A 27,389-nucleotide genomic window follows, 5' to 3' on the forward strand; every position below is an offset into this window, starting at 1 on the left:
AGCCACGCCTGTCCCCAAAAGTCTATCGAAGTGACCGCTCGCTTGGATCTCACCGCCCAAGGTCTAAGACATGGCCGAACCTGTGATCCAGGCAAGGGAGCTGCCGTAGCCACGGGGTTGAATCAACTTTGTGCGACATTCTACGCCACATTGTGCTCCAGGCACAGGATGGGAGAGTCTTTGGGAACGTCACGCAAGAATTTTGTTATCGCGTTGGCAGGCTTGCACGCCTGAAGCTTGGATCCCTGCAGACATCGTGACGGTCGTGGGGTTCGTGCTGGTTCGCGAACAAACTAGTCCAAGACTACTTGTCTCACGCATCTTCCTCGCAACTCGCCAGACCACCTGTGAGGAGTATGTGAAAATCAAGGACTGGATTCTCGCCGCAGCGGTGTATGCTTTACTGAGGCTTGCCCAACGAACTCCATGCTGCGTGGTATCCTAATCAGCGTCCACGCTTGCAGTTACCGGTGATTATCATAGATTAGTGTCTACTCCACAGCTGATTCATCCCCACCAGAATTACCTGTCGATGCTTCGTGTCAACTGCCCCGCGTTGGCTGCTGAATGCCCACTTGCAATCGCGATACATACTCAGTACAGCAAAGGCGATCAATGCTCGTCCTTGCACTAGGTTGACTTGATATAGGCACGGAACACGGATAGTCCACACCGTCTTGTTGGCCAGGGCGAAAGGCGAGACCAGCGGCGAGCGAGAGACAACAATGTTGTCCATGATCGTTCGCCTCATGCAGATCTAGAGGTTGCGAGAGACGCTGCACGCCGCCTTGGCTTGGTCATTTATCAAGCTAGGCCCATCCCTGAGGACAGAGTCTTTTTTTTTCCCTCATTCTGGCGTGTCTGGTCAAGAGTCAAGGCGCTTCGGGCCACATTCCAACAAACCTGTCTTTTGTTACCGGCGTAGTGTCACTCTCACCGCTCTTTTACAAGGGTTTACCTCGGTGTCTGAGCAACTGCACCAACGCGGCCCCCGACGATGGATGAAGCCTCTCTCTCCCACGCAGACATCCCTCGAGTCTCGAGTTCCTCCCACGTACAACGACTTACGGCCGACCGGCTCACGCCATGCACCGTTTTTTCTCCGTATTGACGCTGAAAGACCGTCGCTGACCAGCTGGGCTAAAAGTGTACAACGAGACGCATGAATAGCGTCATGCATGCGCACGCAGTAGCCTGCGAGCTGTCCCCAGTGCGGCGCACAACATGCAGACGTGCATGGGCTCGCATCCGAAGACACTGCTATCCGTAGAGCAGTTTACCTCTCTAGTCAGAGTAGCTAGAGTATTCCCTCCCCTTGGAAGCACTGCAGTCTTGCTCAACAGACCTTGTTGGCCGGTGCCTCTCACCACGAGAATCCGCGAGATCATAGTCTCCATCATTCGGCTACCTGCGCATGTCGCAGGAACTCCCCTGTCGTGACATGCAGCCAACGCATGCGCTGAGAGACGGCCGTGGCTGCGCTGGCTGACATGTTTCGTTTCGAACACACATGCCAACGCTGCCGATGAGGACTGATATTGATGTGTGAGTGGGCGGTTTTGCCCTCCGCTACAGCTAACAGTCCATGCAGTCATCCTTCACCCGCCGACCGACCTACCCACCGATCTATTTCATGACCATGGCCAGGCATAAACCTCCGGCGCGCCCCTAGTGCGTCCATCGCCCGGGTGAAGTCGTTGGTCGGGACCGAAGGGGGCGTCGACCTGCATCTTACCTTATCTTTCCGTGAGGTATTAGACTATGAGTCTATGAGAGAAGCAATACCTAGGCGTCTTGCGCCAGCAGGTCTTTTCCAGGCACGAGGCACAAAGCCGCCTGCATCGCCAACACCCGGTCCCGTTGCTTTTTCTCGCTCATGCTCCTGGTTCCTGGTCTCACGGTCCCTTCCCACCCCCTCTGCGGCTAGCTACGTTGTTGGTTTTCTTATTCTTCTCCGCATCGACTGAGATCTGTTCCTGGGTTATCTGGCTGCTGTCATTGGATGAACGAGTTCTGCCGTTGCTTTGACCTCCCATCGGGTGACAGATGGATGGTGTTAGATTCGGACTCTTGATGGGATGGCGGCTGACGAGTCATGGGCTCAAGCTTCACATGCGGCTGGGTACAACTGTTTGGCACTCTGAGTCTAGGCCTGCTCAGTTCACATGCTGTCGCTGAGTAGAGAAATTTACATCAGGGTGCAAACTTCCCGCGGGGTGGCAAATGAAGACGTGGAATATTCGTCGTTCGAATTGAAGCTTTGGTGACTCGTCCGAGCACACGCACGCTCTTGACGAACGACATGAGCGGTTTCTCTCGCCGCCAGGAGCTGGTTTACTCAGCAGCTTGATCCGAACACTGATGAGGCCATCCCTTCAATACTGGGCAGTGCACACATCCCATCCGAAGATGCTTTGTCCTAACAGGGGCACAGTGGCTAGAAGGGCACTTTTGGAATCGGAAACCGAGATGCTCGTCCCGATCTGACGCGGTACCCGCCCCCACCGCTGTTGATACGAGACTGGTACCCCAAGTTCACGATGTGAGCTATGTGTGAGTTGACCTCGGTCGACGATAACATTGTAATACGACAAATCTGGGGAGACGACCTGTCAGATGGGACAGGATGCGGCTGCCCGGCATGCAGATGGAGGCTGCTGTCGGTTCCCGAGAAGGGAACGGGTAGGTGAGGTTCGGCCTGGCCAGAGTTCAAGGATATACAGGGTACATTGCGACGTTTCCCTCGATATCTTGTACAGTGAGAATAAAGCGGCCAAGCTTGCTGCAAAGCATTGTCTCCCGGCAAGGTACCGTGCACGGGGCGAGATTTCTTCTCTGAGCTTCTTGCGCTATGTGGGACTCCAGAGAGTTCCCGATGGAGATGTGTTCTGTCTTTGAACGAAGCGAACGAATATCAGACACCAAGCGTCGTCCATCAAACATGAGGAGAGAAGTCATATCATTATGTTCCGAATAGAGAACTCGGCTTTGGCCTGGCGATAGCTGTATTCTTCGTCCTAGGTACAGGATGGGCGAGGGTTCGCCACGCGCTTCCTCTCGGAAGTCGAGGACGCCATGGAAGGTGTCATCAATGACTGACTTGCAGACAGTGAGAGCCACATCACGAGTACCGCTTGAGACGCATGCAATTGAAAATTATTTTACCATTATATTTTGAACAATAACTTGGCGCTGGTCTAGGGATATCTAGGCTCTATATCCCAGATACTAGATCTTCCAAATGCCAGTGACAAATATACACGAATTACATTCTCTTATAAATCATCATACCTCGTGAGCTTTATAGATTCCAATATCCCATCCTATTTGGGGGGGGCCTTCCAATCAAATATCCAACATACTCTTCACCTGCTGCGGCTGCTGCGTCATGGACACGGCGGTACTCGCGCTGTGACTCCTCTCCCCCGGCCCATGGGCCGTCGAGCCACTATCCGGCGTCCGTCCCCGTCCCGCGCCGAGACCTCCGCTCCCGCTCCCGCTCTGAGCGTCGGTGTAGGACGGCGGCGGCGGGCCGTCTTGCATCAACTCGGCAGAGCGGTCGACACGAGGTCCGGCGCCGGGGAAGAGAAGTTCCGCGGCGGCGTTCATCGCCCTCTCGTTCCTCCGGCGGTCTGATTTACCAGTGTAGGAAGTAAACGTCGACGGATCCGCCGCGTCGAAGCCAGGTCGAAGAGACCCGTGCATGGAATTCGGTCTCGATGAGCGCCCGTTGAAGCTGCCCATTTCAATCTCTCGTTCTGCGGCTTGCTGTTGTTGCTCGTGTTCGGCCGCGCGTGCCTCGAGCGTCTCGTCTATCCCGCGGCCCGTGGCGCGGCCGCCGCCTAGTTCGCGGACGTTGCGGGCGATGCGCTCGCGCATGCTCATCTGGCCGACGAGGTGGTCGTCGTTCTTTGCGCGGCGCCACCAAGCGGGCTTAGGCACGTATCCCATCTCCCGATCGATTTGCGTCCCGCGCTCGCGGCGCTGGCGGATGAGTTCCTTGTCTTCGTTGGGGGAGGTGAAGCCATATGCGATTTGCGTGTAGAGAATCAGCAAGGCGGGACCGTATCCTCCCGCATAGACGGCCGCCAGGCTGGCCTTTGCGTTCAATACGGAGTAGGCAAAGTTCCAGGAGACGAGGCCCTGGTAGGCGATGAGGCAGGCCGTCAGGGGCAGGATGAGGAGGAAGCGCCAGGGGGTGTAGCGGAGGAGGCCGGCGAACTTGTTGAGGGGCCCGCGGTTGCGGGGGTAGTAGTGTTTTATGGAGTGGCGGAGGGAGGCGAGGATGGTGAGGAAGCAGACTACGAGGCAGAAGGTTGCTGCTTTGAAGCGGGCGTCTGTTGCGGAGGGGGCGGCGCGGGCGGCGGTTTGGTCTGGGGAGCGTTGTTTTTCGATTTCGCCCCAGTTGCGGGGGACGATGAGGAAGAAGTTCTGGAGATAGTTCGTTAGGTTTTCAATGTTCTTGGGGCAATAGACTGGGGAGGGGGGCATACCAGCCAGAGCCATAGGTAGAACCACAATGGCATCCAGAACTCGAGCTTGCTTCGGCGGTCACCCTCGCGCAGGGAGAAGGGGTCCGGGTCGATGGCCTGTCTCTCGCTCCAGCTTCCCCAGTGACGAACGGCCTCCCATACGAGCGCAATGGTGAACATTTGCATGAGGTACCAGAAGAAGCTGTTGATGATGATGGGCAACCCAATGACGTAGAAGCGATCGACGTCGATATTGGTAAACAGGCTGATGAACGCCGACACGCAGACCAGGATCGCGTAGTACCACTGCCACCGGCGTCCAATGGGGTAGAACCGCTTCGTCGTCGGGAGATAGTGCCGTCCGTGGCGGTTCAGGTTCGCGAGGACGAACATGAGGGCGAAGGCGTACACCACGCCAAAGCCGACGCCGACGCCGGCGCGCTTGCCGATTGGGTTTACGGGGTCGTAGCACCATGTCGAGTTTTGAAAGGTGCCGTTGGGGAGGAGGTAGACTGGCGTGTAGGGCTGTTCTGTGACGTAGCAGTTTGAGCCGTTAGAGACGGTGCCGTTTGTGTAGAGGGTGTAGTTCCAGAAGCGGAGGACGGTGAGGTTGAAGTGGACGCCGCCGAGGATTGTGTCGGAGTCGTTTGCGCCTTGGGGGTAGGCGAGGAGGGCGCGGGAATGGAGCATAATGGGCGTTTGAGACGTTGTCGCCGTCGTTGTCGTCGTCGTCTGACCGGGTTATTATCTCGAGGTTATGGTCGGACGGGGAGGTGTCGAGATGTTTTGGTCCGGGTCGTCCGGAGGTGTCGCTCGGGGGCGGGGCCTGTGGCCGGTGTTATTGTTTCCGTCGATCGGCCGTCGTCCAATGTGTGGTTTCGGTCGTTCGCGGGGAGGAATTGATCGATTGAGTGTGCGTGCTCTCGGCGAGAGATTGGCGACGGTGGTTAAGTTAGAGAGGGCATTGCGTCGCGAGAGGAGGGCGGGAGAGAGGTGGGAAGTGTAGGAATAGGAAGAAGAGGAATTGGCGAGAAATGATGTATTATGACAATATGGTTCATGGAACGCCCGGAAAGGCGGAGATGGGGGAGGGGATTTTTTTCCAGTTAGGCGCGTTTTTTGGTCGAGTAGTCAGCGCATTGGCACGCTACCTTGGTGACCAACAACCAGTGACCGACCACCTACATACAGGCTACTGCGCAGTGGGTTGGTGATTGGGGTGCCGGGGATGGGACGCTACGGTACCCGCTACCCGCAGATCATTGATGACAGACTGCTTCTCCACTGGATTACTGGGTGCCGAAAGTGGTGCCAGACTGCAGTGGTGCTTGGTGTGGGAATGGGGAAGAGTTCGGGCGGCGGCGGGAAAAGATGGGAAACCGAGAGGAGCCAGACGGAATGGCCGGGAGCGGCGGGTTTGTGTTTTTTGTTTTTCCCTCTTTTGGGATCGTCAGTGGAGATGCCGAAGCTCCGGGATCTAGAGGAAAACAGGTGAGTGAGCAGTGCAACTGGCTTGATCATGAGATTTTGATAGAGTGATCACTTGCTGGGGATCCAGCGAGAATTCATCTTTCAGGCTGCAAGACGGCAGTTGCTGTTTATCGCGCAACATCTGGTCTGGAAGAAAATGCTTTTCGACCGAAGCCATCCGCGTATAATGAAGTTTGTGTACACGGCGTCATCGGTGAATGCAAGAGAAAATGGCGAGTTTAAATTTGTGGCTGGAAGAAACAAATTGCGGGGCGGCAGAGGCCTAGCAAGTGTGGCTGACCTTTACTGTGGCTGATGCTCTTGACTTATGTAAGGTGGGCCTTGACCAGCCAGTACGTACCGCCCTCGACCGAGACATGACAGCTGGAGCTTGAGCATCTCAATCAACAATTCCAAGAGCTACCCCCTCCAAGCTCTCACGGCCAATCCCTCCAGGGCCACAACACAGACTCGCCAACACACATTGACTCCACGACAGTCAATGGCTCACATCTGCCCATCATGACGACCCGCGAAGAAGAGGACCCCTCCTACATCGACTACGAAGCCTTCCTCGATCCCGAGTTTAGCCCCTCCTCCTTCGCAAACACCCTCGTCCTCGCAACGAACAACCCCAACGATGCGCCCCTCGATCTCTCGACTCCTCTGTCCCGCGTGCTTTTCGATACTCAGGAGATTGACTCCCACATCGATGTCCTGACGACAAAGTCCGCTGCCCCTCTACTTCAATACACGAAAGAGCAAACTACCTCGAGCAAGCGCATTATTTCAGAGCTCGACGCCCAGATCAAGAATCTCAACGACAGCTACAAGCAGCTCGAGAAGGAGGTCATTGACAAGCATGCCGAGGCTGAGGAAGTGCGGCAGGTTGCTACGAGGCTATGGGAGACGCTGAAGCTTGGCCGCTCGGTAGGACGATGTCTGCAGCTTGGGAGGCAGCTTGAGGTCCAGCACTCTGAGATCGCGGGGTCTAGCGTCAGCGCTGCCGCTGCCGCTGCTGGGAAGAAGGAGGATCACCGGGCGCTGGTACGATGCTCGCACACCATCTTGTCGCTACGAGAGGTGCTTGACAACACAGCGCCTGGGGAGGAAGGTTACGGTCTGGGCAAGGTCGACGCAATTCGTACTCTTCGAGAGTCTATAATCACCCCGGTTGAGCGGTCTGTCAAGGAGACGGCAGAGAAGATTATTCGCGACTTTGCGATTCCCAACTCGGCTACCTTTGCGCAGGGCGAGGAAGTCAAGGCGAGGACAGTATCTGCCATGGTTACGCTCTTCCTGCTCTCCCCGTCACCAACGCAAAAGACGGAACGATGGACGCCGCAGCTACTCCTGCAGAGCCTGGAGACATACTTCCGCTCGGCGCTACAGTCATCCATCGCCTCGCTCTCGCGGTCGCTAGGCCAACTTCCCTCCCTCGAGCGCACCCTCGCCGAGATTTCGGCGCGATGCCAGAACATCGTCGCCCTCGAGCTCGTACTAGAGTCTACGAAGCTACCAGCGCATCCGCTTGTGTCGGCGCCGCAGAAACAGACGAATATGCTGCAGCCTCTACTGGCGTACCTCGAGACGGGCAGTTTGCCGAGCTACTTCTGGCGGACGATGGCTGGGAACTTGGGCACAAGGGTACAAGAGATCGTCAACCGGGGTGGAGTGTCTGCACGTACACTGCGGTCCAATAGAGCAAGCGTTGGGGATGCCGTGAGGGAGTGTGTTGTGAGGGGGTGCCAGATGCCGAGTGCGCTCAAGGGCAAGGGAAGAGGGGAAGGCAATTGGGATCGAGAGGTCGCTGTCATGGTAGGCAGCGTTGTCAATAACCTCGGTCGGTAACTTTGGTCGCGATTGATTAAGAATCGGTCTAGAGTCAGTGTCACAAGATTTGACAAAAAAGCCATGAGTTTCATAATGAAGCCTAGATTCTTAGGGTTAGGATGGAATCGTGAGCATCGCATAATGAACGCCTCAGTTGCACGCTCGTCTTTACTTCTAGCTGCAGCAAAGATGCCAGGATCTCGAGACCATAACAGACACCTCTCGCTCTTCACAAGACAAGGCTCACCGTCGGAAGTCTCTCACATAAAACACTCCGTGCCAGGCTCCTCCACCCAATAAGCAAGGGTGAGTACTACGTGCTGATACTCAGTGAGTCTGTGTCTCCCTTCGAGTTGAAGACTCACACTCATCGCGAAGAGTCTATGCCGTGGAGACTCAGGGTCAGCGTGAACTCTTGGACGGTGTTCGCGGTGCACTCACGTTTCCTCTCTAGCCTTGTCCTCCCACACCGCCCCCAAATGCAGCTTCGCTCTCCCGAATGGCCCCCCAACCGGTTATATACCCTGCCTGCGCAGACCCCAGCGTCGGGATTCGCCGACGCTTCAAGCCCAGCTGCATGTGTGATAGTCATGTGTGCGGAAATAGGGCGGCACCTTTGAGGACTCCATGTGGTGAATACATCACCTCGATGATTGGATGAGACATGTGGCAGGCAGGGGGTGTAGAGAAAAGGGTGTGCTGGTGTGTTCGCCGTCAGCCGATCCGCCATATCCAGATTATGGTGGCACAAGGATGGTCCAAGTTTTGGCCCCCAAGTCTGCAGAGGGTTATTCTTGGCCCCCAAAATTGTACGGCCGAAAGATCCATATAAGATGTCTTACCCCTTGCTTGCTACATACACATTACCTCAATTCCCTGAGCTAAGTCAGTTCGATTTACTCTATCGAATCCTCCAAGGTTTTATATCGGTCCCTTCTTCATCCCTCAACTTCCTTTCGACGTCCATTCCATCCAGTTTCTAGCTCTCTACGCATCAGAGCGGACGATATTCCTCCCGGCGGACGCTTTCAATCGCTCCTCAACCCGATGCTCCGCGATTTGATAACGAGAATGATTCCTTACTCAAGTGACTATCGAGAAAAGTCAACATCTCCCGATCGACTTCTTCACACGAATTTGTCCACGACCGTGGAAATTAGACTCTGATCGTTATATTATACGCGCAACAGACACGGCACAGTCCTCAACAAAGTCGTCAAAGAGCGCGAATTACGGCACCGAAGAATCACAGACAGCTGCTCTTGGCCCCCATCAGCCGCAAAGGAGACGGGCTCGGCAGCCAACACCGATATCCGCGAACCCCATCTACGACAGCCAGGCAACCGCGAACTTGGGGAGCATTTTGCGACCCAACGATGCCTGAAATCAGGCAAGAATGAGGCGTCCCAACCCCTCACGAGGCGCCCACCTGCGCATTGGATGCCTCGCGCTATTTTCAGGCAGAATCGGTGACGCATATCAGCTGATTCTCATGGAGTTTTCGATTGGGCCACGTCGACAACCTCTACCTGCACCTGCGCCCGCTGATTGACACCGAGATTTGCCATGCTCTCGGAATGGAAAACGGCCAGGTAGGCGAACCAGCGAATCAGCATCGCTTGAGAGCCTCCCGGAAGAACATTGCCGGCTTAATCCCGAATTCTCGAATAGATTCATCCCAAAGCAAGGCGTTCAACTCCAGTGTCGAGTCGACTAGGTGTAGCCCTATACACCCCGATAACTTCGCGTCAGCTGGATATGCAATATTCTCACGTCCTTGCTGTGCGGCGTCAACGGAATGGAATTGCTGACGAGTGTCATGTTCAAATTTTGGCCAGTCAATTCGAGATCAAGTACCGTTGATTTTTTGGTAACTGATTTCGGGGAAGTTCAAGCTGGGAGCTAAGTGAGTCGTTTACCCGGCCCTGAGCACTCGGCTTCCGAAGCCGGAAGTTCGCTGCTCCGGTCGGAGGATATCATTAGCACGATGCCGGAGCCCGTTCATCTACCGGGGACCCGGACCTAGAGCTCCCTCCACCTCTCTCTTTCTCTCCGCCTTTCTCTCTTTCACGCATGTTTGTTTTATGACGGATTGTTATACTCAGTGTTTCTGTGTACCGTCATTCCGCGAGATCATGTCAGGCTGTGTCTTCATTGTGAGGCATGTAATCGATCGTGCAAGTGCACAGAGCATGACAGTCAATGATAACAAGATATCTCCACCACGACAGTCACTCATAGTCGATCTATCTCCTCATATTCATACCAACATGAGGTAGGGATTGACTTACGGCGACGCATGCTACGCTAACCGTGTACACGCTGGCTACCGTCAAGGCAGGCTGGATCTGCACATGTCGTCTGACGTTCTGAAATGCTTCTATCGAGCGTATCTTCTTAGCGAGAAACAAGTCCAACGGCTCGATTGGGACCACCCCACCACTCGATTCATCACGACTGCTACCCACCCTTGGCATCTACAGTCTGCATGTCGACGCCTCGTTGACCTACGCCTGGACAATTTGCCAGTGAATTAAGCAGGAGTTTCTCAGCTTTAGGCCAAAGGGCTGCCAAAGGATGCAAGCTGTTCGTCTAGACTCGGAGTTCCTTGACAGAAGCAAACATGGCAGGCTGTAATACTTCTCGGTTGAATGTGCCTGGTTCGCCAGGCAAAACAGTATAAAATAGATTTGAATCGTTAACTTGTTGATGCCATAATGTTATCACGGTACTCAGAAGGCCACCGGCGCAATAGTTTCCCCTGGGACACTAAGTACACCAAGATTCCAACACCTCGTCCCGTTTGCCTCAACTTCCAATCCTGCAGCGATTTTGCTCAGTCGCAGACATCTACTTGCCAAGACGGGCAGCAATCTATACAAAATGAGTTCCAAGGATAACATCCGTAACGGGTACCTCTCCCCATTCCAGTTGGGGGAAAGGTTTCGGTGGAGTAACAGTTGGTCGTGGTCAGCTGACAGTGACGGCCTCAGGAGTATCTTTGCCGAACCCATGCAGGCGCGGTCAAACACGGACATGAACCACACCCTCTCCAAGCAACGAATTGCCGACTACACGAAATCTACCAGCCACAGTAACATGCATCACATCCACAACAATGGCACCAGCGCGGAAACAAGCAAGGCCTATCATCGAAATAAAATGGCCCAGGCTCTGGCTCATTTCGACAAGCAATTCCGTTCTCAGCCACCAAGTTAGCACCAAACAAAAGCTAGCGAGTTACGGCTACATGAAGCAGGAAAGGAATACAATAGGTGGCAAGATACCAGGTGCTCGCCTTCGATGATAGTGCATGGGGTGTTGTACATATGCTGCTTGCACAAGACCGAGCTGCTTCTACTGCATGTATCTAAAGTTGAGACCCGGTTAGAGCGCCAGAGTTACCATTGAAATGGAAAGTGACTCGTGCCGGTGTTCAATTCTTGCAGCTGGCAAATTACTAGCTTGTTCATCGCTTTCTTCCTCGCCAGTGGCCACGGTGCCGACGACCAGTATCAAACGACAAAGTTCTAAATTATCAACTCTCACAGTATACATATCAGTGGTCCTTTAGAATTACTTAACTAGGGAGCGTCATTGGATGGGGATGAGCTCCAGTCATAAATGTCGGTCTTGATAGCCTATGCCATCAGCTCCTCATCTGTTAGCGCGTTGCTTGTGTGAGATGACTGTCTAAATACAACCGGCACAAGCAGCCATGTGCAGACCGAGTTTCCATGCAATGATTGAAGAACTATGACATAAAGAGATTCAACTGCTTGACCAGGGGGGCTTTGCATTACAAACGAATGACCGATAGATGCAAATGAAAATAGGTAAATAGCAAGCCATACGCTGCGCATAGAAGTTTTTCTTGAGATCTGGCACATGAATACAAAGTTGTCACGCATGGTGCACCGGATAGACGTTTGACCTCTACAATTCGCATAAAACATAATAAGAGTGATTTTGCTCGGAGTCGTAGCGCGCGAACACTGAAGCGATGCTACGCCGCTAAATGCTACCCTTCCTGGGACTTGATGGTCAGAACCTTATTTCGTCTCGATGTTGAGGAATCGTTCAGTCCAGATATTGGGTCAACTGCACATAGACGTAACTTCAGCAGACGGACATCTCTTTCAACATCGAGTCATGTTTCGCATCTCGTGTGGACCATGATGAATCAACATCACGAATCTAGTGTACTTCGGGGGGCTCCATAAATCTAGACCACTACCCCACGCAGTCCGAGCTCTAGGCCTTTGGAGTCCGAACCAAGACGTGCGCCAGCATCTCAAATCCCGGCGCCGAAAAGGTTGTCGCAATTTTGAGCTTCGCCGACCGAGGCATGATATCACTTCGGGCACCAAAGCTATGAACTCCAACCATGATCAGTCAAGCAAACAACATTTGGTGGGGCATATGCTTTTCCTGCAGATGAAGTTTGTCCAGGTTGTCGTCGGTCGATACAACACAAACACAAGGCCAACGATTGTTCCTCCCTTGGCATTCATGTGTCTCCATCAGTACTACAACCTGTAGAATCGCGAAAACGAGAACGAAAGCATATTTGAATGGTATAACAATGGGGTAGAGACGGACTTCTTATTGCCCACGATCTCCGCGCCGGGTAATCGCAGTAGCGAGTGCTACGATTCGTCAGTTCGGAAACTTCAGAGAGCTGGGGTTTTAGTGGAAGCCAGTGCGGATCATGGTCGATAACGGGGATTAAACCCACCTCTTCCTTGCACGACTAGTGCCAATCCTTGCCGCCATTTTGACAGGCATCGTGAGAGGGATATATATCTCGTGGGGTTCCGGCTCGTTGAAACGATGTACGACGGGCCATCTGAAGTTTTCATCTGTCAATATTGGGCGCTAGACAGACTCCCATCATGGCGCTTCTCTCCTTGCCAGTAGTGCTATTCGCGCTTCCAGCATTCGTGATCTACTACGTCGTCTCAACTTTCCTCGCCCGTCGTCGCATTCTTCTCTTTGCCAAGTCAAACGGCGCGACTTTTCCCAAGCACTTTTCCTCAAAGCTCCCTTTCGGCATCGACAATGTCTGGCGCGCCGTCAAGGTGGTGCGCAGCGGCGGCGACATCCTCGACGATGTCATTGCCCAAAAGTTCAAAAAGTGCGGTGACACCTTCAGCACTACAGGCCTCTTCGGCCCAGCCGAGGTAAATACTATCGACCCAGTCAACATCCAGGCCATCCTTGCGACGAAGTTCCGAGACTTTGAGCTCGGCCCGCGCAGAATCGCGCAATTCAAACCGCTAGAGGGCAACAACATCTTCACCCACGATGGTCCCCTGTGGGAACATTCAAGATCGCTCTTCCGATCGCAGTTCTCGCGTGAGAACATCAACGACCTCGAAGGTACGGAACGTGCCGTGCAAGCTCTGTTCCGGGCCCTGCCATTCGTTGGTCAGAAGACGGACAACGGCGCCCTGTCTGTTGATATCATGCCCTTGATCTTCCGCTTCACCCTCGACACGGCAACGGGCTTCCTCTTTGGCGAGACGGTCGATTCACAAACGGCCGCTGCTCTAGGCAAGATGTCGACATCGACAAGTGCGGTGACGGCTATGGCGGCTGACCAGGCAGGAAGTGAAATGTCCTTCGCATCGGCCTTCCACGAGGCGCAAATGTACATCGCTCTGCGTGCCCGGCTGCAGGGGCTGTACTTCTTGGCACCAAGTAGCGTGGGCACTAAGTCCATTGACTACATCCGTCGATACGTCGACCACTACGTCCAGCTGGCTCTCAAGCGAGCGAAGCCGTCGACGGACAAGTTTATCTTGCTGGATACCCTCGTAGAAAAAACGCGAGACCGCGGGGAGCTGCGGGACCAGATCCTAGGGATACTTCTGGCGGGTCGGGATACCACGGCATCTTTACTCTCGTGGGTGCTGCTGATGCTTGCGCGGCACCCGGCTGTGTTTGAGAAGCTTCGGGGAGAGGTGGTGGCGGAGTTTGGGGAGTACTCTGAGAAACCTGAGGGTATCGACTTTGCGACGCTCAAGTCTTCACGATATCTTCAATTTGTGATGCGGGAGACGTTAAGAGTGTACAATGTCGTGCCGCTCAACAGCCGGTATGCGGTACGGGATACGGTCTTGCCAAGAGGTGGCGGAGCTGATGGGTTATCGCCCATCGTGATCAAGAAGGGCCAGACCGTCACCTTTGTGCCGTATCTTCTGCATCGACGAGCGGATATCTGGGCGGATGCGATGGAGTTCAAGCCGGAGCGATGGGGGGGTGTCCGACTGGATTGGAAGTATATTCCGTTTAGTGGTGGTCCGAGGATCTGCTTGGGACGTAAGTCATCCCATATCCGCTGACAATTTCTGCGTTCAGTAGTGTGAGGGGAATGCTAACTTGCTTCAGAACAATTCGCTCTCACAGAGGCTGCATATTTCTTGGTCAGGCTCATCCAAAGGTTCAAGAGCATGGAGTGGATTGGACCGCCAGGCGAGCCGAGAAAGGACATCCACTTTACCATGGTTCCCAGAGATGGAGTCAGCGTCAAGCTACAGTATGCTGAATCATAGAACATGTCAAGTATTGCTCTCATGAAGAATGGGTATTGACAAACACAATATCATCTTTGACCCGCTATATTTGACGAATGTCTTGAGTGACGTGTGGGGGGTTTTGAGAGCGACTAGCCCTGGAGCCGTCGCAGTGCTTTGCAGGACGGATATAATACCTCAAGTTTCCTCCTGGAAAAGTTGAGATTTTACTGATCCTGCTATATAAATTTCGCAGCACATGCTGATCTTGGTCTGCACCGACGTTCTATCTTTTCATGATCTAGTGGGCCTGGTAAAAAATTACGTCTGTCAGAAAACACTTGAAAAGAGCGAGATGGTCGCCGCTGCATCTTTATAATTTCACTGTTAGGCTCTGATTAACCAGGAGGGTTCTAGCAGTGCTGCCACTGCGGCTGCAGATCCTCAAGGTCATCAGCCATGAGGCTTGAACTTTAAGACATCAGGGCACCTTTTTGGATGCAGCCTGTGTCTAATAAGAAGCAGTTTCCCACGATCGATGACGCTGAATTTCTCAAAGTCCACCACCCAACCCATCAAAGCGGAGTCAGGAAGTTCGAAGACAGGAGCACACCAGCGCCGCACTCACAGTAACCCCAAGACCTCCCAAACTAGAAAGTCAAGCATAACATCGAGCAACCGAGACTATATCACTCAAGATGGATCCCGAAGCGTCGGTCTTTCTGATCTGGTTCGGCATTACCACCGCAGTGACTCTGATTCTGATGGCCCTGTGGTATGCGCTCTCTATCACGCGATTGTAAGTGGACCGTGCCAAAGCCTCTACAGAAAGCCCAGTGCTTATCGTTTGACAGCTCGAGAAGATGCGCTTGCGAATCTGCGAATGAACCCTCATGCACAAGATGTGGCCTCCCTGTGGTGGACGTCGCGCCGACAACGAGCCAAGATGGGGATGGAACTCCACAGACCCCGAGTTCCAGTGCCCCGAGCAACAAGATGGACGTCTGATACGATCGATGACGAGACGCTTCCTCCAAGAAATTCAATCCGAGAAAGACTAGAAGAAAAAGTTGGCTGAGGAGCAGAGGCTGCCGAATTGTGTTTCTAGAGATCCCATGTATTGTACCTTAGCCCACCAAAAGGGAGTCACTGTGGTATGTCAGATGCCGAAATATACCGCAAAATGATGCAGGAATACTCTGTGGGGGCTTCTATCGAGTCTCCAGTCATGGAAATAGGATTGAAGAGCTTAGGATCCAGCGTTATGTCAGATTACGAATAGCTCGAATCGAATTAGTCAAACAGGAAGGCAAAGTTGAAAGTTGTGGTATCTTCGTGAGTAAACAGTACAGTGGATGCTCTTCGCAGGCGTCATCTGCTTCATACATTAATCGAGCCCGGCAGCGTGTCCTTTCTGCCGCTCATCTCCATAGGCATGCTATCCTGCCGCGATGGGAGGTGATCGAACGCTTCTGACGCGGTCGATTCTTTTCTCTCCCCGGTCGTGCTGAAGCCAATCGCAGGGTTCCCGATGACCAAGCAGAATACTGCAACTACCATGACACTAGGATTGGACGCAAATTAGCCAGACCATCGAGCAGTATCCCGGAGGTAGAAAGACTCACGAAGATTCGAGTCCAATGAACAAGGGTTGATCGCGGAACATTGGGCTGAAGTATCCCTCCTTCAGTTCCTCGATACGGTAAGAGCATCGTACCAAGATCAGAATAGTAGAGATGAAGAGAAATGCCAAGAAGATCTTCATGTTTTTCGTCATGCGTTGTCGAGCGTTTGTCCTCATGCAGATAATGAGGTAGTCCGCGAAGAGAGCACAAAAGGCGACTAGGCAGACAACCTGGAAGATCAGCCCGGCTAACGAGACATTGACGCCCCTTTGCACGGCTGCCTTATCGCTCGCAATGCTGGATAGGGCACCGCCAGTTGCTTGTAGAATAAGCGATACGATGTCGCACGGGATAAAGACAAAGTAGCATAATTTCGGGTTGAATCTAGAGATCGATCGATCGACGTGGATGATTCTGCGCTCCCAAAATTAGTCAGAGTTGTCGCGACTGGATGATTGATAGTGGTTGCAGGATGGACTTACACTTTGGATAGCATGACATAGATGGCAGCACAGAAGAAGACTGGACCGACAGTAATGCAGACTGCGACAAGAGGAGATTAGGTCCAGTCAAACCATCGGGTTCTCGGTGGGACTTACTAATCTGCAGAAGAAACCCGCCAAAAGAAAATGGGTTGTCGTTGAGGATTAGTCTTCCGACGTAGCCAACGATCTCGAGTAGACATCCACCAATCATGCTAGCCATGAACCCCCAGTTCTTTGATCGAAGCCCCTGGATAGTATGTATGATCATAGCCAGGGCAAAGAGCCCGATGAACGTTCCGTTGACTGGCACCGATGGGCGATAACGTAGAAGACTAGCCTCCAGCGGGCACACCTCGAGAGTACAGTTGGCCTTCGGGCCGAACGACTTGTAGCCGTTCGGAAGATGAGTCGCAGACATGATGCCGATGTGAGAGTTTGAGGGCAAAGGCGCTAGGGATCGAGGGCGGATGCCAGATGAGACAGATTGGATGCTTGGAGAAGACGTTGAGATCTTGGGGCGCGGTAGGTTGTACTTATGCATTGGAGGCATTCCGTGAGCGGTCGAATGAGGAGTTGCCGCTTGCGTCTGTGATCATCCAGCCAAGCGCAGGACGGCCGTAAAAGAAGGAAATGAGACACGTGGAGCCCTCCAAACACACACCCTTGATATTGGATCTAATTCAGGACGTTAGGATCAATCCAGAAGGTGGAAGTGCTTCAGACAAGACCTGACAGTCCCTGCAATCCTTTGATTTCTTAGCATTTCGCTTCGCATTATACAAAATGGGTTAAGAGGCAATGTTCTTCATCGTGGCATACGGTTGACCTCCCGAATGTGGGGTACGCGGGATCGCCCTATCCTGGCCCGGCCGTAAACTATGCCGCGTTCAGCTATGAGAGATCTCAACGCGGGCAAGGGAGGTGGTAGGGAGGCGCCATGCCATGTGTCTTTGCTGATACCAGTCAGACGTTCCGGGCTAAACGGCCAGGCCGATCGACGTCCCGGGGGTCTGGGACCTATACTAGTCCAACTCGCATCTAGCTAGACTCGCAATCGCACTTCGCAAAGCGACGAATGAGCAATGGCCCTTTTGCTGTCAAGGACTCAATAGACCGCATATCCCATAAGGGAGGGTACCACGATAAGCCTCGGGCTTCGACACAAAGCGGCCCTTTCGCCCATGGCACCTGTACCCGTGCCAAGAACTCCGAGAAGTCGGGTAAAGAGCACCAGAACGCGTCATGCTGCGAGCCATGCGTTGCGGGAGTTGACTCAACAGGAAACTGTGCGGCAATGATGTTGGATCTAGAACCCGGGCTCATTGTTAGGAAGAAGAGACCCTCCGCGTGGCACACGGTTCTTACCACGTTGGACATTCTACTTACACAATCAAGTACATGGAACTGGAGAGATCGTTTAAGGCGGTTTCCGGGCCGGGTTGTCATCGCTTACTGGAACCGAGACAGCCAAGACACCAACGTCTCGGACAGGTATGTTCGACGCTCTTTGTCTGTGACCCTCATTTTGCTGGATTATGAGAGAAACATTAAGCAGGGATATATCTCAACAAGACGTGAGGACCAGCCAAGTCAACAACAACGATGTTCCTGACGGCTGACCAGTTAATCAGACGGCCCATTCGCACAATGGTGATTTTTAGTTCCCTGCATCATCATTCCTGGTATTCTTCAACACTCTAGAAACACCCAATCTCTGCGCCCTGGTGTCCGAAAGGCTCTAATGTGGCGGCTTACTCTTGAGCGGAAAGAGTCTAGATATACAGCCACAGCTGTCTCCAGAAAGTCACCCCTTCCCCTTTCCTCATTACGTTACCTTGACAAGCTGTCATGAGTCTAGGCCTTCTTAGACTACATTTGAACTCAGTAAGCACATTGTAACCACGTGGAAAGAGGATATGCTTACTCCTCAGCGAGGGCCGGCCCGCCGGAAATGGTAGGTTCGGCGAGCTGCCTGGTTCTCGAACTTGGCTAAGCATTTCCCCCAATAGATCTCATCAACCAAACACTTATGCTAGAAGATCCATGCTAATAAATACGGGCAAAGTATTCTCTCTATTGCTTCTGCGATAATTGACACGGAGACTTGATGAGATCTAGATATTTTTCCATGTAAGACAAAATCAATTTGCATCTGTTTCACGGGTGCACACTCGATCAGCGCTCACGAAGAAACAAACGGATCCATCGCAACGAACACAGAAGAGCCTTGCTTCAATAGATGACCTCGTGACAGATTGGCAATGTTAAATTCTCTCTAGGGGAGCATCTGAGCTTGATGCGTCCTCGATGTGAGACTCCAGCGGATTCAAACACGATGGTCCCACTCACGTGTCTGAGCACGTGATCCTTTGAAAATCATCAAAGGAATCAATCTTGACGCGATGACCGCCACAAATGTCACGGGAACACCGCTACTTTCGCGATCCCGATAAGCACCGATCAGAATCCGTCGAATTCATGCTAAGAGTCTTACTTCCGAATTGAGGAGGGATGAATGCCTTCGGAGGGCGATCGCGGTCCTCAGCAGGATGGTTCTTCGCCGGCCTCGACTCGTCATTCCCCGATCTTGGGATCGATGAAGGCAACCTATCAGATCTCCGTTTTTGTGGTACGGATCTAAAATCCGGTTGCAAGGTGTTCCAAGTGCGGAAGTTAGATCCTTCGCGCAGTACAGAGGTACTCTTGGCCCCTGATGTTCTCAACTTCGCTGAGCTTGAGGGTGATCTGAAAGATCAAGTACTTGTTTTCAAGTTCAAGGGCAAATTTCACGCCGTCGACCATGTGAGTCTTTCCGCCCCATGAACACGTGCCTTTGCGATCCGAGTATGACCTAACTTTCATATCAGAAATGTCCACATTCTTCGTATCCGCTTTCACATGGGACACCGTTTGACATTGAAGATTTCGGGATCGTCTTGAGCGCAGGTTTGACATGTCCCAAGCATGGCTGGTCGTTTGATCTGCATTCTGGAATGGCAGACCGCGCGCGATATAAGCTGGGTATCTGGGAGGTTCAGTTGCGTGACACCGCATCAATAGGTGCAATACCGATAGGAGAGGATGTTCCAGGTATAGAAAGTATAGATAAAGAGGTGTGGGTAAGGAGAAAGCAGAGAATAGGGTAATGTTCGGAAGCGCACTAAAGACAACTTATCTTGGCGCATTACTGATTTACGTTCGAGGTCTTCGTCAACAAGGCTCGAATCTGGTTGCATGGCCAACGTCCACATCAACGAAATGCATGTGACTGATCAAAGCAGATGTCTCATGCAGAAATTAACGTGCTAAAGCGTCGAATGAGACGCCAGAAGTGAAGCTTTGCACTGCGGACAACCAAGACGCAGATGCGGGGAAGTAGACTTGTGGTGAAGACTGAAGTTTAACCGGAAATCATCATCCTCGCATTTCTAATCTCAACACTACATCAACGAGGGCGAGGCGCCAACCTTCTAGCAGACCTTCGCTCGGTCTATGATTTCCCTGAATACATTGATACAAACACTGTTGCGTGGTTGAAATCGAGCTTGACCAGCGATCATTAGTCCTATTTCTCCGTGGTTGACGATGTCATCGAGCGTCAGAGAAACCAAGCCATCAGTGGGTGACCCGCAGAAGTCAGTGAATGAGCTCTTCAGACTTGACGGGCGGACTGTATTAAGTGCGGAAACCCGTGTTTCCTCAAATACCTGAATTTTCTAACACCGGTAGTCACTGGCGGTGGAGGTTCTATGGGCCTAGAAGTTGCTCGCTCTGTACTGGAGAGTGGCGGCGATGTTGTTTGCATTGACCGACAGGATAACCCTCTAGAAGAGCCTTGGAGTAAGCTTACACATATTCTTAACCGTTGCGGCTCCTGGACCAAGCTGGATGTTAATCCCGTACAGATCGTGTGCTGAACGTATCCAAGAGCCATGGAACACAAGCATGGTACTATAGGTGCGATATCACGGACGCAGAAAACGTTGAGTTCGTCTTCGAGGAGGCCATGAAGAAGTCACGGTTCCCCTTCAGAGGCTTGGTCACCTGTGCTGGTATTTCAGGTGACGCGCCATCCATCGACTTTCCGATCAGCACGGCTAGAAGTATCATTGATATCAACGTCATCGGCACGCTCATCTGCGCACAAGCCACAGCCCAGGAAATTCAGAGACAAGGGTCGGCGGGAAGCATTGTTCTTATTGCGAGTATGAGTGCTCACGGGAGTAACAAGGTAAGTTAATGGATTGGCAAAGGCATGCGCAGACTCTGACCGAACTTCCAGGGCGTTGATACCGTGGCATACAATTCCTCAAAATCGGCAGTTGTTCAGATGGCTCGTTCTCTTGCTGCTGAATGGGGCAGCCGCGCAGATATACCACTCATTCGGGTGAACTCAATCTCGCCTGGGTACATCCGTACACGTATGACGGAAGGACCACTCAGCAATCCTGATATGGAGAGAGAATGGACCAACGGCAATATGTTGATGAGATTGAGTGAGGCGCATGAGTACAGAGGTCCCATCACCTTTCTGCTTAGCGATGCCAGCAGTTTCATGACCGGTTCTGATGTCCGTGTAGATGAGGGCCACACAGCGTGGTAGTTGAAGCGCTGCGAAACGAGCTTTAGGTGACAATTTCAGTTACTGCGATCGAACCAAAGCACTTCATTAGTCAAATTACACAAGGGCAGAAAGCGAAGCAACCAATCGGGTAGCTACTCGGACTACGAGCGCTCGCATGGCGAATCAGGCGGACAGAGATGGCCAGATGGCCAACAACAAGGGGCCGCATTCAGTTTGATCTGTCTTAACAGCAATGATTGGCTCGTTGGGGCTGTGAAATGTATGAATTGCATGCGTATGCAGATTTTGAGCCTGCGCCATTTGTGATGTGACTTGGATTCCGGAGCCTATTACCGACTGCCTTCGACGTTGGTTTCCCCTCATTCCACATCACCGTTTTTCAACGACTTTCCTAGCCATTCCCTTCTCTTTTCTACCATCACTGATCGCTTCGAAGCTGTCAATATGGATCCGTCAGGGATCATCGGCATCATCAGCGTGGTGGCTCAGATCGTCACCACGTGCACGAAACTTGGCCTGAGCTGGCGTGATGCTCCCGAAGACGCCAAAAAATTCAAGAATGAGATGGATGGGCTGTACAAAACACTGTCAGAAACTTCAAGCCTTCTGATCCAGAACCCCGACTTTATCGCAGCCTTTGAGGGACAGCACTCTGCAGTGCTGTCTACACTTTCCAGTCCCGACGATCAAAGCCTCCTCTCTGCTTGTCAAGACGAACTTGCTCGTATTCTTGAGGGGCTACAGAAGCAGCTTGAGGGAAGCCGCTTCGGCTGGCAACGGATCAAGGCGATGTTCTCTGGCGAAATGACGCAATCAGCAATTGAAAACCTTCAGCGCCGGTGCCAAGTGATAAACAGCATGATCTCGATCGACAATACGACACTTGCGGTGAATACCAACCTCGAAGTCCGGTCTTTGAAAAGAGATCTTGCTGGAAGACATTTAGACGAAAGAAAGAGGCAGATTCTAGATAGAATAACGCCAATCGACTTCACTACGCAGCAGATTGATAACCTCGATAGGAGACAAGAGGGAACTGGAAAATGGCTTCTTGAATCCCCAGAGTTCGAAGCCTGGGTCCTTGGAGATCGAAGAACACTATTCTGTCCCGGAATGCCTGGTGCTGGGAAGACTATGCTTTCGTCCATCGTCGTCGAGCATCTCAAACGCCGGTTTGAGGGAAACTCGTTGGTTGGAGTCAACTTCATGTTTTGCAATTTCCGACGGCACGATGAGCAAACACCCCGTGACTTGCTTGCCAGTATGTTGAAGCAACTCTATTGCACGACTCCAGCAGAGTGCGGAATATTTGAGAAAACCTACGAGAGCGAGACATTCTCGGCGTCGAGACAAGACATAATACATTGTCTTAAAGCCGTGGTACTCCAATTTAGCAGAGTGTACGTTGTCATCGACGCCCTGGATGAACTCGACGACAATCGAAATATGTTACTCGAAGCTATATTGAACTTGCAGAAAACATCAGGTATCAACATTTTTGCGACTTCTAGGCACATACCAGAAATTGAGCGCTACTTCGGCGGTTCACCCCACATCGAGATACGGGCTGTTGATGGAGACGTGATGAAGTTTCTAGATGGACAAATATCCAAGCTTCCCTTAGCTGTGAGAAAGAACGAAGATTTACAGGACCAGATTAAGAGTACTATCGTCCAAGCCGTCCAAGGAATGTATGCAATACGAGTCACCTAACAAGTTATGGAATCGGGCTTGACTAATTTCGGTCTACAAGGTTTTTGTTGGCGCAACTTCATTTGGATTCGCTACAAGGCAAACGCTCAGCCAAAGCTGTCAAAGAAGCGCTTGGCAAACTTTCCAGCGGTTCCGAGGCGTATGACGTTGCGTATGAGAAGGCTATGGAGCGCATCGATCGACAGCTCGAAGACCAAAAGTTACTCGCAATAGACGCGCTCTCTTGGATAGTGTGCGCTCGGCGACCACTCAAAACCATTGAGCTGCAACACGCTCTCGCCGTGGAGATAGGGACGACCGAACTAGACGAAGACAACATTCCTGAGCTGGAGGATGTTGTCTCAGCATGTGCTGGTCTAGTCACGATTGATGAGGAGAGTCAGATTATTCGTTTGGTTCACTACACAACCCAGGAATATTTCGAGAGAACGAAGGGACGTTGGATGCCCGAAGCACAGAGGCTCTTATCGACATCTTGCGTTGCGTATCTTTCTTATGATAGATTTAAGTTCACGTTTGAGGAACATCTCGAGCGGATACATCTGGACAGGAAAGAAAGGGCCGAGATCTCCCGGTCTCAAGGATACCGATTCTCTGAAATGGTCAAGGAACTTGTCATCAGCGAAAATCCGCTTTACGACTACGCCGCTTGCAATTGGGGTTATCACGCGAAATACATATATCCCCCGGACCAGGATACACTCAGCTTCCTTACTGACAGAGGATATAATCGCTCTTCATCATTCCATTTACCCCTGGACAAGAGCAAGTTTGCTTTCAAGTTATTCTATTGGATGCCGCCACCTCAAGATGTCTGTGGAGTACATCTTGCAGCATATTTTGGTCTGATTAGGATCTTTGAGCTTTTGAAGGGAACTGATAAAGTCAGCGAACTCCTGTTAGGTATACTCAAATATTTGGCATGCTAATGTGATCAGCAGACTAATTTGAACCTCGAGGATAGCTACGGTTACTCGCCACTTTTCTATGCCATCCTAGGAGGCGACGAAGAGTTTCTCAAGTATCTCCTCGCGCAGGGTGGGCTGGAACTCAACAAAAAAGCAGGTCCCAACAATTACCATATGTTCCCACTTCAAATCGCTGTGGAATGCGAAAACAAAGCCGCTGTTCGCGATCTGATAAGAACGAATGGAGTTCATCTTGATGCCAAGGACTTTTTGGGGAGGACGGCTCTCCACCATGCCGCAATTCGCGGCAACGTCGACATTTTTAAGCTTCTGATCGAAACAGGCAAGGTCGATATTATTGACCTGAATGCTCCGGAGCGGCCAAGTCCGGTTTTACGAAGCGCAGTGGTAATGGGGCGGATTGAGATAGTTAAATACCTTGTCGAGACACAAAAGGTCGACATAGAATCGCAAACTTTGGCCGAAGACACCCCATTCTTTTGGGCCATCGATGGAAACAGATTGGAGGTGGCCCGATATCTACACGGTACGGGGTTAATCAAGCCAAATGCAACAAATCACGAGGGGGAAACGCTACTGCACTATGTTGCAGGGCGCGATCGGGTGTCTCTGCGGACTGTTCAATGGCTGCTTGATGAAGGAAAGGTTGACGCCAGTCTTCTTACGAGAACAAGTTCCGGAGAGACGCCATTGGGTCTTGCCTTGAAGAATCGGAAACCAGAGGACCCAGTGATCAAAATGATTTCGGATAGGATGACATCCTTACAGACGAGTCACGACAAAGATCGAACAGGCCATGGAAGAGGCCATGGATGGTAGTTGATAGAATAACGAACCACCAATTTCTAGAACACATGACAATGAATTGGTTCACAGACCTCTAACCGCTCCTGACACGTTGCTGTGATTCTGTCACGACCGAAAGGAAAGACGACCTCGAACGAGCGGCTTAGATCCGTGTCGACCTGCCTGTGAGCACACTCCGATGGCAGCGGCATCGCCAACTCCTACTCTGTCCCTACGCAACTTCTCGTGTGGATTCGAAGATTGGGAACTTTTGACGAGACTATTTTGGGCTATAGCAGGGGTCTGTCACGATGTTCGTTTCAGGAGGCGTGCGTCTGGACCTGCATTGCGGATCCTCCGGGCGCCTAGAGATAAACAAATTTGGTACGGCACTTAGAGATGGGTGCCAATGAAATGAAGACTGTCAGGACCCAGATCATGACACTATTTGCTCTGGCGGACTCCTCGGATCGGCTGTCGATAACAACACCTTGATGGAATTATGTGAGTGGTTCAATCATCATGGTTCGTGATATTATTGCATATCTATATAGTACATCGTGGACGACAATCTTCTGCCTGGGTATTCAACAAGAAAGGAAAAATAATAGTGATTGGTGAGACAAATGAGACTAGTGACAGCAGTCATCCCATCTATGCCCGAGTACAGCGTGTGTGGTTCGCAAGGTTTGGTTCGGAGGGTCCATCATCCGATCCTTGGTAAGATATATCATGGGTTGATCCCAGCTCGAAAAAAATGTCGCCGTATGCTCTCAGTAGTGACCGTATTGGCGTGCGGCGATTTTACTTCATTCCGGGCACTTCTCAACCGCGGTACCCCATCTCGGGTGAGAACCGCCCGTCAGGTCCCCTCTCCGCTCGGGGGAGCTGACCCGGCTGCGGCCGGTAAAAGTTGTCCGGGTTATATGGTCGATAGCCGTTGTTGTTGGTGGTAGGCTGGTATCCGATGTTGATAGACTCCCGGTACGGACCCTGTCCAACTTCCTGGTACATATCATACGTGGAAGCAGGATAGGGCACCCTCGCCGTCGAGACCGCTGTCGGCGGCCGTCGTTGCGCTGTGCTGATCCTCAGTGGCGCGGGTACGAACGGCGGCTCATTAATGGACTTTTCGTAGTAAAAGCTCTCCGCTTGCATGTTCCTAGTGTTTCCAATAGGATCATTGTTGCTGGGCATGTTGGGAAGAGGCGGAACCGCAGCAATCGCGTTCGTCGTTGAAGAATTCGGTAGAGGCCTGGCGGAGGATGCGTCCACCCTAGATGCTCTGTCTGTCTTGAATTGCTCCATCATCTGCTCTTCCATCTCCTTGGTGGTACGGTTCGCGATCTTGGTCTGTCTGAAGGTTGTGACCATGGCGCGCTCCATCTCGCGGGTGCTGCGCTTTGGTTGTCTGAGGATGGCGGACTCTCTTGGGAGTATACCGTTACCGCCTGGTGGGGTGTTTTGCGTCATGTTTGTTGCTACGGCGGCGACCTTCTTCTTCCTCTTGTAACGTTTTACGCCGAAGATTACTGCGCCAATGAGCAACCCGATGATGGCTGCGATCCCTGATTAGAATTTTGGGCTAGAAGGCGGGGGTTTACAATGACTTACCGACAACGGCGAAGGAGACTCCGATCGCGAATCCACGGTCTGTGCCATCAGCAGGCGCAGCTGACGCCGATGGCGCGTTGGAAGCCTCGACTTGGGAGCTTGGTGGGAGAAGTTCCGGCTGTGGTGTTCCGGACGCGGCATTTTCAACCGGGGGCGGCGGCAGATTCGTTGAAGGAGTGGTTTCGGCGGCGGGAGGAGGAGGCGGTGATGGTGTTGCAGGCGGCTGACTGGCAAGCGGAGGATTCTGCGGTTGGCGAGCAGGTGGGCTCGACGGTGTCGCGACCGGCGCCGGTTGTTGCGCTGGAGCCTCTTGAGGCGGTGGGTTAGAGGGTGGCGGCGCTCCGGGAACAAGAGTAATGAAGCCTCTTGCGGGCGGTAGGCTTGCCGGCAACGCCGGGTTCAAGACTGCCGACGGGATCGGGGACCCTTGCGCGGCCGGGGGTGGGAGTGACGGTGCGGCCGGGGGCGGCTGCACACTCGGGGGAGGGGCTGGCGTTGCTCCGGGTGGTGGCGTTACTGCTGGCGGAGGCTGCTCTTGTTCTGAATCGCTGCTCGAGTCGGATTGCTGGCCTGGCGGTGCGCCTGGTTGTGGTGCGTCTGAATCGCTTGCTGATGATGCTGCGCCGGCTTGGCCGCCGGCTTCTGAATCGCTCTCGGCTTCCTTTGCAGCGCCGCCTGCAGGCTTCTCCTCCTCTTTTTCTTCTTCCTCCTCCTCCTCTTGTTCCTTTCTCTGGTTGGCGGCTTGATTAGGCTTGGCCCCCTCTTCGTCTTCCTCCTCCTCTTCTTCTTGCTTGCCGCCGGCTTCTTGCTCCCCGTCTGCTTCCTCGGCCTCCTCTTCCTTAGTGGGTGGTGGTGCTGGACTTTGTCTACGGGCTAGATTGTGACGAGGTCTGCCAGGGAATTTAGGCGCAGTCCTTCTCCTCCGCTGCCTGTTCATACCGGTTAGCGACCCTCACTGAAAGACTGATGAGAATGCTTGGTTGATCCCGTACCTCAGAGTAGACCAAGTCGCAGTTGCGTCCATCGCTACGAGCCTTCGCGTCTTCTGCACCTGTTCTACAAACCAGTAACGAAGTAAAATCGACCAGCGAGTGAGTGAAGGAAAAAGCAGCGCAGCTGCAAATCTAGAAGAGAACAACAAGAAAGGAAAAATGACGCAAGCGCCGCATGAGGAACAGAGTCACGAATCCCCGAGATGTTGGACAGAAGCAGAGGCAGAAACAACAAGAACCAAAGCAGACGTCACGACGGGGTGGGCGGCATTCGCTTCATGTTATCAATTCTCGCCGTGTCGATCATCTCGCTCAACCCCACGGACGAGTTCGGAGACATCCATGCAAAAATGTCTCCCACATCAAA

The 27,389-nt window shown here is 52.5% G+C and overlaps 10 protein-coding genes across 10 annotated transcripts; 7 read left to right on the forward strand and 3 right to left on the reverse strand.

The window, feature by feature from the left end:
* Positions 1–3,345: 3,345 nt before the first annotated feature.
* Positions 3,346–5,162, reverse strand: CABS01_11670 (uncharacterized protein; the record flags this gene model as incomplete). Its single annotated transcript, XM_060545024.1, has 2 exons — positions 3,346–4,431; positions 4,494–5,162. The coding sequence occupies 2 exons, from the start codon at positions 5,160–5,162 to the stop codon at positions 3,346–3,348; spliced, it is 1,755 nt and encodes a 584-aa protein (XP_060397439.1).
* A 1,302-nt stretch (positions 5,163–6,464) lies between these two features.
* On the forward strand, positions 6,465–7,793 carry CABS01_11671 (uncharacterized protein; the record flags this gene model as incomplete). Its single annotated transcript, XM_060545025.1, has 1 exon — positions 6,465–7,793. The coding sequence occupies one exon, from the start codon at positions 6,465–6,467 to the stop codon at positions 7,791–7,793; it is 1,329 nt and encodes a 442-aa protein (XP_060397440.1).
* A 2,994-nt stretch (positions 7,794–10,787) lies between these two features.
* Positions 10,788–10,994, forward strand: CABS01_11672 (uncharacterized protein; the record flags this gene model as incomplete). The annotated part of the gene is made up of 1 exon (XM_060545026.1): positions 10,788–10,994. One exon carries the CDS (start codon positions 10,788–10,790, stop codon positions 10,992–10,994), a length of 207 nt encoding a protein of 68 aa, XP_060397441.1.
* Positions 10,995–12,670: 1,676 nt separating this feature from the next.
* On the forward strand, positions 12,671–14,332 carry CABS01_11673 (cytochrome P450; the record flags this gene model as incomplete). Its single annotated transcript, XM_060545027.1, has 2 exons — positions 12,671–14,099; positions 14,169–14,332. The coding sequence occupies 2 exons, from the start codon at positions 12,671–12,673 to the stop codon at positions 14,330–14,332; spliced, it is 1,593 nt and encodes a 530-aa protein (XP_060397442.1).
* A 1,341-nt stretch (positions 14,333–15,673) lies between these two features.
* Positions 15,674–16,821, reverse strand: CABS01_11674 (parasitic phase-specific protein PSP-1; the record flags this gene model as incomplete). Its single annotated transcript, XM_060545028.1, has 4 exons — positions 15,674–15,857; positions 15,919–16,332; positions 16,401–16,461; positions 16,518–16,821. 4 exons carry the CDS (start codon positions 16,819–16,821, stop codon positions 15,674–15,676), a joined length of 963 nt encoding a protein of 320 aa, XP_060397443.1.
* A 475-nt stretch (positions 16,822–17,296) lies between these two features.
* CABS01_11675 (uncharacterized protein) lies at positions 17,297–18,015 on the forward strand (the record flags this gene model as incomplete). The annotated part of the gene is made up of 2 exons (XM_060545029.1): positions 17,297–17,327; positions 17,450–18,015. 2 exons carry the CDS (start codon positions 17,297–17,299, stop codon positions 18,013–18,015), a joined length of 597 nt encoding a protein of 198 aa, XP_060397444.1.
* An 899-nt stretch (positions 18,016–18,914) lies between these two features.
* On the forward strand, positions 18,915–19,549 carry CABS01_11676 (Rieske domain-containing protein; the record flags this gene model as incomplete). Its single annotated transcript, XM_060545030.1, has 2 exons — positions 18,915–19,205; positions 19,271–19,549. 2 exons carry the CDS (start codon positions 18,915–18,917, stop codon positions 19,547–19,549), a joined length of 570 nt encoding a protein of 189 aa, XP_060397445.1.
* Positions 19,550–19,988: 439 nt separating this feature from the next.
* Positions 19,989–21,006, forward strand: CABS01_11677 (D-arabinitol 2-dehydrogenase; the record flags this gene model as incomplete). The annotated part of the gene is made up of 4 exons (XM_060545031.1): positions 19,989–20,082; positions 20,133–20,243; positions 20,309–20,634; positions 20,686–21,006. The coding sequence occupies 4 exons, from the start codon at positions 19,989–19,991 to the stop codon at positions 21,004–21,006; spliced, it is 852 nt and encodes a 283-aa protein (XP_060397446.1).
* Positions 21,007–21,432: 426 nt separating this feature from the next.
* On the forward strand, positions 21,433–24,449 carry CABS01_11678 (ankyrin repeat protein; the record flags this gene model as incomplete). The annotated part of the gene is made up of 4 exons (XM_060545032.1): positions 21,433–22,679; positions 22,742–23,585; positions 23,643–24,156; positions 24,223–24,449. 4 exons carry the CDS (start codon positions 21,433–21,435, stop codon positions 24,447–24,449), a joined length of 2,832 nt encoding a protein of 943 aa, XP_060397447.1.
* A 792-nt stretch (positions 24,450–25,241) lies between these two features.
* CABS01_11679 (uncharacterized protein) lies at positions 25,242–27,054 on the reverse strand (the record flags this gene model as incomplete). Its single annotated transcript, XM_060545033.1, has 3 exons — positions 25,242–25,975; positions 26,031–26,959; positions 27,023–27,054. The coding sequence occupies 3 exons, from the start codon at positions 27,052–27,054 to the stop codon at positions 25,242–25,244; spliced, it is 1,695 nt and encodes a 564-aa protein (XP_060397448.1).
* Between the last annotated feature and the right edge of the window lie 335 nt (positions 27,055–27,389).

The sequence above is a fragment of the Colletotrichum abscissum genome (genome assembly GCF_030869225.1).
Source record: "Colletotrichum abscissum strain IMI 504890 chromosome Unknown Scaffold_32.1, whole genome shotgun sequence".
Classification (NCBI taxonomy): domain Eukaryota; kingdom Fungi; phylum Ascomycota; class Sordariomycetes; order Glomerellales; family Glomerellaceae; genus Colletotrichum; species Colletotrichum abscissum.